This window comes from Camellia sinensis, chromosome 1 (assembly GCF_055761805.1).
Source record: "Camellia sinensis isolate YWXY chromosome 1, ASM5576180v1, whole genome shotgun sequence".
Classification (NCBI taxonomy): domain Eukaryota; kingdom Viridiplantae; phylum Streptophyta; class Magnoliopsida; order Ericales; family Theaceae; genus Camellia; species Camellia sinensis.
In genome coordinates, this window is record NC_138961.1 from 167512247 (window position 1) to 167523469 (window position 11223).

At 35.2% G+C, this 11223-nt stretch overlaps 1 protein-coding gene across 1 annotated transcript; it reads left to right on the top strand.

Annotated features, from left to right (window-relative positions):
• Window positions 1-827: 827 nt before the first annotated feature.
• LOC114288822 (ras-related protein RIC1-like) lies at window positions 828-3883 on the top strand (the record flags this gene model as incomplete). Its single annotated transcript, XM_082916983.1, has 7 exons — window positions 828-895; window positions 2360-2432; window positions 2634-2681; window positions 2776-2823; window positions 3188-3259; window positions 3339-3493; window positions 3598-3883. Coding segments are annotated over 7 exons (498 nt in total), but the record flags the coding sequence as incomplete, so codon positions are not given.
• Between the last annotated feature and the right edge of the window lie 7340 nt (window positions 3884-11223).

The window sequence follows — 11223 nt, forward strand, 5'->3', positions numbered from 1 at the left end:
CCGATCACATAATCAAACACAACTTCTTTCATATGGAGGTGGGACTCACACATTTAATGGTTACATCTCCTATGAAAAAGTTGTGTCAAATTCTGTGATAAAATTGTGTGGACTTAGAATTATTCTATAAATTTCAAAAAATGTTCAATTTTAAAAAGTTGTGTCCAATTTTGTGATAAATTGTGTGGCCACAACTACATTGAATATTTTTTGGGGGTAAGTAGAATTGTTGATGCTGGTATGATGCTCTCAACGATGGGTCAATGACCAAACCTTCCTGTCAAAAAAGGAACTATTTAATCACCACTATTATTTTGGCCCTAGAAAGAAACAATTATTGTATTTGGCCATTTCCTTTTCTTTTATAGATCATCTGTTACCTATAAAATAAAAATAAAAATATTTATTAAAAAAAGTAATAAATAAAGTGATCATATTAACTGTTATCTTGATTACCATTAATGCTATATGAACATAACAATAGGAAAAATTTAAATTTAATAAATCAATGAATCAAACATAACTCATTAAATGCATGAATCTCATTTATTTGACAGAATTTTTGTAATTAAATAATAAATGGTGATGATAGAATGGAGCAAACCTTACCTAACCATTATTGTATAATAAAATTTTCACCTATTCTGAAATAAATAACAAAATAAGTTGAAACATGTTAATATATTGGTGAGTGTTTTCGATTTATTAATTTCTTATTTATTAATACATTTTTATGATTTTTTTTTTTCTGTTGGCTTGTTTGTTTTTAACCTAAAAATGACTACTTAATACTATATTTTTTATGCACAATTTTAAAGTACAGGTGATATAAGCAAAGAGGTAAACAGAGTCAGAGTAGCCTAAGAGAACCAAATCTTGTGCGTGTAACAAAGAGGTAAACAAAACTTTAGGTGATATAAGTAAAGAGGTAAATTGAGTCAGAGTAGCCAAGTATAGGTGATATAAGCAAAAAAATGTGATAAAAAAATACAAAAATAAATACATGAAGAAGTGACTTAATATTGTGCGTGTAACATTGGATTACAAGAACTAAATCTTTTTGCGATAACTTTAGCTGTTTCGTCCAATCTGATAGAGTCAGAGTAGCCTAAGAGAACCAAATCTTGTGATGAGTAGATATTTGCAAATCTGGTTTTGCAAGCACATGGGGCTTCTTTTCTTCTTTTCCAATTTAATCTGCGTACTTCAAATATATTTTGTGGACTAGTTTCTAGTGTTGTGATTTTCTTTTTGTGTTCATTTCCCCCAAATTCTTTACATAGTTTTCAATTCTGAGTTGCATTTCAGAAAGTAGTCTTAAAGATTTAATTATTTGGTTTTATGTGGTTAATTGATTGCTATTTGTCAATTGATTAGGCGTGTTAGCTTGCTTATGTTATTACTTTCGCTATTAGATCTTTGAATGGGTTGGATTGGGTGGCTTAGTTCTTTCTACAACTATCCAAACTAAACAAAACCAGAGCCTAATGGGCTTCCAAGAATAATTCCCTCTTATTGGGGGTTAAACTGAACCTACCTTCTTAATTTGATTAATGATTACTCTCAAGAATAATAATACATACAAATTAGAAAAAGGAGTTGGTTCAGCTCAAATTTAATAAATCTGCTTGCCTAGGCCAAATCAACGCATATCAACTTTAACCCTTATAAAGAATTTTGATCTTGTTTGTTGAATTATGTCAAGTTTAATTGTTATGTCCTTTATGAATTTCACTTAAAATGAAAAAAAGAAGAAGAAAGAATCTGAATGGTCATACATTCAGAGTATGGTTTTGTAATGCATTTATATGACCAGAAAAAAAATATGATATAGTTGAATTTTATACACTGTTTGATCTGTGTTCTGGGTGCTTGAGAGTTGTTTGTGATTTGATGTATAATTTATATATATACAATGACATTGCATTCATAGAGGTTACTAGTAAATTTGAGCATCTGCTGTCTCATTGTGCATGCAAGCAAGTGTGGCGGATTATTCTTTTATCAGTTTCCTTTCTAAATTGTTAACTGATTAATTATTCAACCTTTCTGCATGAGCATAGATAATACTATAGAGTTGTAATGATTGGAAACCCTCTTGTACTTTTAGAGGTAGTAATATTTATGACCAGAAACACAAAATGCTTGTGTGTGTGTATTATCATTTATGAATAATTTTATAAGTCTCTTAAGCTTTCAATTTACTTTATTCACTTGTGGGAACAAGGTGGTCTTGCACATTGATTTTTATTTTTTGTGGAGAAATTATACGAAACTATTTTCTCTTTCTGTGTACATTCCTACATTTTGATACAAACATTATTTCCACTTTAATTTTTTTTTGGTTGCTTATTTGCAGCAACTACCTGTTTAAGCTTTTGCTCATTGTAGATTCAGGTGTTGGCAAATCATGTCTCCTTTTGAGGTTTGCTGTAAGTTCTCCCTCTTTTACACAGCTTCTTCTTCTTTTCCCCCTCTATTTCTATTCCTTCTTTCTTTTTCAAGATTGCTTTAATTAGCCATGTTGTTTTGATGTGATTGTGTTATTTTTCAATGTTTTCTGGTCTCTAGACAAATGTGGCCTCCAGACAGATGCCAAGTTCATTAACCATTTTTATTATTTCTGTAATCAGAATGATTCATATCTGGAAAGTTACATTAGCACTACTGGAGTTGACTTCGTAAGCAATCTTTTTTATTTCCCTTGGTTTGGGTTGCTGATTACCTTAACATAGATTGTAAAGTTGTAAATTATTCTTATGTTCTCTTCTACAGAAAATCCGCACAGTTGAGCAGGATAGGAAAACCATTAAACTTCAGATTGTATGTTTTAAGTGCGTTATTAGTTTGTTCTGTCTATGAAAGCTGTAAATTTCAGTTTCAGCTTTGATTTAGTGTTTGATTGGGAATCTGTGTAAATAAGGAATGCCATATAAGCATTTCATTGCCGTAGGATGGAAATTTTGCATAAAAGTATGCTTAAATTCAGTAAAAATTTGAAGGATAGCTTTATTCGAAATGAAATCCAGAGAATTCACACTCTTGAGATTATATGTTAATTATATGAAAATTTTGTTTTTAGTCAAAATTTATTGTGATGTTTTCTTCAACATGGTGTCCCCTGTTTTTCTATAAACTGTTTTCTTGCTAACAACTCTCATCTTTCTTCTTTTCTCTGGACATGCAGTGGGATACTGCTGGACAAGAACATTTTAGGACAATCAGTAGCAGTTACTATCGCGGTGCACATGGCATTATTGAAAGCATTGAATTGTCTTCTTGTTGAGTTTGCTTTTTAATGTATGGATTTAGTCTTATTCTAGTGGTTTTGTTGTCAGGTTGTTTACGATATGACTAATCAAGGGAGTTTTAACAATGTCAAGCAATGGTTAAGCGAAATTGACCGGTATGCAAGTGAGAATGTAAACAAGCTTCTAGTTGGAACAAGCGTGACCTTACTGCACCGAAGGTGGTGTCTTATGAGACTGGAAAGGTGATATAGGTCGTATATTGTTTTTTTGTTCATTGATAGCAGATCTCTATTACTCATACAAGGACTTTGGATTTTAATGAGACTTTGTTTTTTATTTTGTGCAGGCATTTGCAGATGAAATTGGGATTCCTTTCTTAATCAAACAATGGACGTCATTTCTCGATTTGAACGTTTTTTATGGAGGTCTTTATAAAACGGCGTCATGAGTAATACATTTGAGTACTATTGTCATGTGACAAGTTTATTTGTACCTTTTAGATTATGGTGTGGGCTATTAGTTTACTAGAAATATTGGATCTATTTTGTATTATAGGCTTATGTAATGAACCTTTTAATTAAGGTGTTTTATATATTTTGGGATTATGAAAATGAAGACTCTTTTACGTTTCACAGTTATTGAGTATTGAGCCATTAGAATAAAATAGTGTTTTTATAGATATATAATGTGAGCAGGGATAAGTGAGAAACAACCATTAATGGTTAGCAAATCATTAAAAATTTCAAGCTATATATTATTGCTAATTGAATAACAAAAATAGCCTATAACCGCGGTTAATAACCGTCGCTGTAAATAAAATTCAAAAAGAATTCGATGGCTATAGCGATAGTGTAAAACTGATGGAATAGAGTCAAAATATTATGATAACCCTGTTCCGTAATTAGCTAATTGGTCCTTATTATGAGTTTGATTATATGTTTAATATGATTTTATGTGCTATTATGTGAAAATGTGTGATTTTGAATTTCTATCTGTTCACCGTAGGAATATCTGTTTGATTATCTGCTTCAGAATTTAAATTGAAGGCCTTATCGGCTACCGAAACCAAAATTGATTGCGCCATTGTGATTGGCATAATTTTTAGAGCCTACGGTGAAATTTAATCAAAAATTGATTCGAACCAGATTAAGTTGATTAAATTGGTGAATTAGTGCCCAATTATTTATTATTATTATATTTATTTGAGTGGGGGCCTTAATACACTCTCCCTTACTTCCATTGAACTAAAAGAAAATCTGAGTTATACAATTGTGAGACAGAGGGGGCCGGCCATAGAGAGAGAGATGGAGAGACTTGTGCAATTTTTAGCTCAAGATTGGGAATTTGAAGATTGAACTCAAGAATTGGCTAGAACTTGGGTGTTTGAAGTTCCTAGGTGAGTAAATCCATGAGTTTAATGTGTGATTTTGTGTATTCAAAGTTGATTATTGATCAAGAGTAAGGATTGAAGTGTAATTGAATTGGTTTTGATGAATTGAGAGCCAATATGTGCATGCATGTAAGAAATTGTTTTGAATTTGCATGTTTGAGCTTGAAATACATGATTCATGTAGAGTTTTGGTTAAAGCTCATGTTATGATCACCATTTGTATCATCTAAGTTGAAGATGAGAGTAATACATCACATTCATGTACAATTTTTGAGGATAGGAGCTTTGAATACATGAATGTGTTATGATGAAAAAGAGTTTGGTGTAATTTGAGCCATGCATGTTATTATTTTGTGAAATTGAGCTCCATTATGTTGTAATTTAGTGTTTGTACCATGTTAGTACACAAATATGTGAAGTTTGAGCTGAGATTATGAGTTTGGAACCTTTGGAGGTCGGATTTGAGCTCAAGAACACATTCTGGAAAACCCAGAAATTTGATGTCCGCTCGAGCGTGGAAACCGCCGCTCGAGCGTGAATTTCGTGCTCCCAGTATTTTTTGCAGACCTTGATGTCCGCTCGAGCGGGGAAGTCCACGCTCGAGCGGGGAGCTATGTAGGATGGACTTTCGCTCGAGCGTCCAAGTTCCACGCTCGAGCATAAAAATGACATAACCAGTACTTTTGCAAACCTCATGGGTCCGCCCGAGCGGGGAAGTCCACGCTCGAGCGGGAAGCCTGTTTTTTGAAATTTTGAAAATGCATTCTGTGTTCTGTTTTCCGTTCCCTTTCACTTCTAAGCACTCTTAGGCATACATTGGGCATTGTAATTGAATTAAAGAGATAAGAATGAAGCCTAAAGAGGGATACGTGAATTAAAGAACAGATTGACTTATTTGTGACCTATATGTGTTATATGATGTGTAGGGTCAAGCTCCAGGGCAAATCCACAAGCCGATCACTGTGAGTAATACCTTAACAAAGATATCTGAATTATGTCGTTGTCCAAATTGCTTACTTCTATGTAAGTCTTATAAGTTCATTGATTCGTTTGGTGGACAATGGTTGTTAGGATAAATGAATGGGCCAGAGGCCGTTTTGATAAGAATAAGTGAATGGGCCAAAGGCCATTTTGACATGAATGAATGGGCCGAAGGCCATTTTGACAAGAATAAATGATTGGGCCGAAGGCCGTTTTGACATGAATGATTGGGTCGAAGGCCGATTGACATAAATGGTTGGGCCAAAGGCCGTTTTGACAAAAATGAAAGTTTGACATGCATGAATGGGCCAGAGGCCAGTTTGACATGCATGAATGGGCCAGAGGCCAGATTTACATGAATGAAAGTTTGAAAGGCCTAAAGGCCAGGTTGATATGAAAGTTTGAAAGGCCTAAAGGCCAGTTTGATATGGAAGTTTAAAAAGGCCAAATGCCAGTTTGACACGAATAACAGTTTGGCACGAATAACAGTTTGACACTAATGAATTGGGCCCAAGGCTCTATGATGTGTTTGGAACTGCAGTTACTTAACTTACACATGTCTATGTATGTATGTATTAGTAGAAAAATAAATTGGGCCCAAGGCCGTTTAGTGTATATTGTTCCAATGTGTATTTTTTATTTGATATTATTCACTGGGTTTTCGCTCACGCACATTCATGTGTTTGTAAGAGAGCCAAGAGAAGTCCAAACCCAGCCCTAGTGAAGTCTGTGTGGAACAACTAAGGTTTTGAAGAGTTAGCCCTTGCGTCTCACACACGAGACACGTCTTCGCCCTTCTGCCATTCTATGTTATTTTGTCATGTTGGCGAGAACTTTGGTGTACGTCTGTACATAGCTTTAATTTGGCTGACTTAGATTTGAATGATCCTGTCTGTATAGAACTTTATGTTACTATACTTTCTGTTATGAGTTATTAACATATGTATGTATGGAATGTTATGATGTGCATGTAAGCGCGGCTCTATGGACAAAGTTTTAAATTTCCTTCTGATTTTGCCCCTTTACTCTGATGAGTTTTGTCTTATTTGGTTTGAAGTCGTAGGCAATCTCGTGATTACTGGCTGATTATGGCCTTAACCCATAGGGGTGGGTTCGGGTCGTGACAGAGTGGTATCAGAGCACGAGTTAATAACTCACACACTTGTCCAAAAGAGCAATAAGCGTCTAGAGAAGATCTAGGATGCATTTATATGGTAAGTATGAATTTGGAAGCATTGAGAATATGCCTAACTATTTTGATATGAACGATTATGTGCTATAAGTTTGTGAATTGCTTGCATTGCAAAATATTTGAATATGTATGCTCTTTAGTATATGTATACCTGTGAATCTTTTGTATAAAGCATAATGCAAGTTTAATCAAATGTTGAAAACATGTGATTATATGAGATATGGATTGTTGCACTAACATGTACAATGAGTTTGTTTTGTTATAATGCACATATATGAACATATGAATCATGAAAAGTTGCCTATGTGCATTCGATTCCGCAAATGGGTGTCTATGTGAAATATGAACATGATTTGAGTATATAACTACTTAGTAAATGTTCAGCATGCGATATCTGATAAGTATGCAATCATCTGTTACGTATGTGATTAATTGTGTCTTGTCAATACATAACATGAGAAAGTAACAATGTGCCTATGTGCGAATGTACGCATGTGTATCGGTGTTTATCTTTGTATTGGGCATCCCAATAATTGGCAAGGATTAATAAGAATTTGTGTAGAACACGGATAAAGTAAGGGCATACGAGTTGGCAGACTCTTCCATAGCCCGATTTGATAGACTGGAAAGAATAGTACAAAAAATGACAGAGATTTTGAGACAACAACGTCAGTTGCCACTACGGTGAGAACCTTTGCCACCATCAGTGTAAGAAACGCCGAGGGGTTTGTTATCAGACTTCTGGGCTTGTTATAGGTGTGGTAAAATGGACCATATGGTAAGGAACTGTCCTTAAACTGGACAAAATGTGGATACATCTTCTGTCTCAGCTAGATTCGTACCAATGGTAGGAATTGCTAATCAGGATAGAGTAATTACACTCATCCCAGAAAGCACTCAGAATACTGTGACTGTTATCCCAGGTATCTATATTGTTTATAAACGCATGCTTATGTGATGATTGATTCTGAATTAGTACGTGTGCACATCTTTGCTTGGGATATTAATTGATTCGGATCGGCATCTTTTTTTTCGTATCTGCTGCATGTGCATCTAGATTGGTTAGACCCACAAGATCGAGACCGTATTCATTTAATGTATTGGGATATCGATTGACTTTGTACATGCACATGTACGTCTTGACCCATGTTCGGGGTAATTTATTGTATTACTGTCTTTAAAGGCTGAACCACTGGAATTATGACTATGTGATTATGTGACCGGGTTGAGCACCCCAAATAATGAACTCTATAAATTGCAAGATCATGTATTCTAATTGGTAGAAAATTGACTGGACTATGTGACTATATCAAGCTTGACTCGTAAACCTATGTTTTGTGACTAATTTGGAACCTCTGCGTGACAAATCTTGTGTTATGTGTAACCGAAGAACTTCGTTTATTGTGTTATTGTGTACCATGTGCTTGCATATAAGACCTATTTGAGGATTTCTATATTGATTATGATATATACCTCCTGATATGAATGCCTACATATGCAACTACGCCTGAACTTATGTGAAAGTGCCATATTGTACATGATTTGAAATACTTTGACGTAAACAATTGTGATAAATGACTCCGATATGATTTTGAGAACTGATGAACTTAGAACAGTTGTAAAACCATCGACTAGGTACCTAAGCAAAGAAGTGTGCCTTACAGAACCAAAAATACCCCTTTGAGAAAACTTTTATCCGATTCAATCTGATAGAACTTTTGTTTGATTGGACCTGTTAGAACCCTCATTTGATATAATTTGATGGGGCCTTTGTTTGACTTAATTTGGCAAGACCCTTGCTTGGATTGGTCGATAAGACCCTCTATCTAATCCGATTTTATAAAAAGGGAATTAAGAATCATGTATAAATAAATGCCCAGATTATTCTTGGCAAAAAAACTGATAGACCCAAAACTTGAATCCGTTTGGAGTACTTGACTTATTTGAAAGACCTTTTGCGGGCTATCAACAGACCGATTTAACCATGAACACTATGAAGAACCGACCTATATTTGTTGGAGACATACTTGTTACAAGTGAACGGGATTGAGCAAATCCAATGATTGGGAGTTTTATGGAACAATGTTTGTGTATTGTCACATTCTTGTTTGTTTGACGCTATGGCAACCAATGGCGGCAGATTGATTTGATTATAAGCAGTACTGAACATTTATCCTTGACTGATTAGAATATGTTTTGTATGAGGGAGTAGTTGTGTCAGTGTTATCGGATTTTGGGAAATTAGGTTATGGTGAGTGATGTTGTGTTTGTTTTGATGACATTCTTGGGGCGTCCTTTCGTGCTAGGGGACGTTAAGCCTATGTAGCACCTTTGTTGAGTCATCTCTTTTGCCACCGACGGTTTTGTACGAGTGGGTTTGTTTAATCGATCTCGAGTTGGCCACTGACGGTCGTGAACGGGTGTGCTTTGATTTCGAGACAATTATTCCTTTGTTTTGTCTGGAATGTCATCTTTTGGTATTATGTGGATGTTATTAGCATCAAAGGAGCTTTGGAAAAACCCTGATTATCTGAAAGTGTGTGAATTCAGTACGCTCTGTGTAAATAATTGCTCAGTGCCATTATATTCTGTAATTGGGGCTCTGGGGATGTGTAAATTGTGCTTGATGGGTGATTGACTCCTTTGATATTGCCCTTGACATCATGGGGATTTGTATATGCATTGCCTTATGCTTTTGACGATTATTAGATAATATGGAAAGACTCGATAGAACAGGGGATTGAATGTTGATTGAATTATAAACCGCAAATTGTTGAATGAATTAAGGACACGTGTATTGTGTTAGAAATTGATTGCTTCGATGCCACCTTTGTTGATTCGGGAATCAGTATTTAGATCCACTTCATATTCCTGAAGACTTTTGGTTAACCTTGGATAACTGTGATGAGTCACTAAACTAAATACCGAATCAGATTGTGAATTGTGGAATTATTGAAGAATGAATTGAACTTTTGTGACAAGGGAGTAGACCGAACTTCTGTGATAAAGTTAGCTGGCATCCGAAAAAAATATGTTGGTAACCTACCTTGAAGAGGGCAATTGGTGAAATTGTGTCTAAATATTTTTGGTGCTAACAAGTCAAAGTCAAATATCAGATATTGGCGGAACTACTTCGATCTCTCTCTGTTTCGGAATGGAAATAGGGATATGTGACTACGAATTTTATTGTGGGGTTGCCTTGGACACCCAGGGTATAAGTCCCGTTTGGGTTATTATATATAGGATTACTAAGTTTGTTCATATCCTCCCTGCAAAATCTTCGTGTGATGCTTATAGACTAGCAACTGTTTACATCGACAAGATTGCTCGTTTGCCTGAGACCCTAGTATCCATTGTTTGGACAGGGATCCTAAAATGCGTTTGAATTCTGACAAGCCTTCAAGAGGCGATGAGAACTAGATTGTGAGTCAGCGCTACCTTCCATCCGCTAATTGATGTATAATCAGAAAGAACTATCTAGACTCTGGGAGGAATGCTCCAAATGTGTACTTTAGACTTCCGGGGAATTGGAAAAATCTACCCATCGTTGGCAGACTTTGCTTACAATAACGGCTCACACTCTAGTTTCGGCATGGCACCATACAAGCCTTGTATGGCAGGAAAGGTAAGTCTCTGACTGATGGAGAACAGAGTGTTGCTTGATTTTGAGACTAAGCAGTAAATGACTATAAAAAAGGATTGGAACCGTTGAATGAAAAGCGTTCCGAATTGTTTTTGACTAAAGGTGAAATAAGTTTGGAGGACCAAACTTCCTAAAGGAGGGAAGACTGTGATAACCCTGTTCCGTAATTAGCTAATTAGTCCTTATTATGAGTCTGATTATATGTTTAATATGATTTTGTGTGCCATTATGTGAAAATGTGTGATTTTGAATTTCTATCTGTTCACCGTAGGAATATCTGTTTGATTATCTACTTCGGAATTTAAATTGAAGGCCTTATCGGCCACCGAAACCAAAATCGATTACGCCATTGTGATTGGCATAATTTTTAGAGCCTACAGTGAAATTTAATCGAAAATTGATTCGGACCAGATTAAGTTGATTAAATTGGTGAATTAGTGTCCAATTATTTATTATTATTATATTGTGTTGAGTGGGGGCCTTAATACACTCTCCCTTACTTTCATTGAACTCAAAACAATCTGAGTTATACAATTGTGAGAGAGAGAGGGCCGGCCATAGAGAGAGAGAGAGGGAGATACTTGTGCAATTTTTGGCTCAAGCTTGGGAATTTGAAGATTGAACTCAAGAATTGGCTAGAACTTGGGTGTTTGAAGCTCCTAGGTGAGTAAATCCATGAGTTTAATGTGTGATTTTGTGTATTAAAAGTTGATTAATGATCAAGAGTAAGGATTGAAGTGTAATTGAATTGGTTTGGATGAATTGA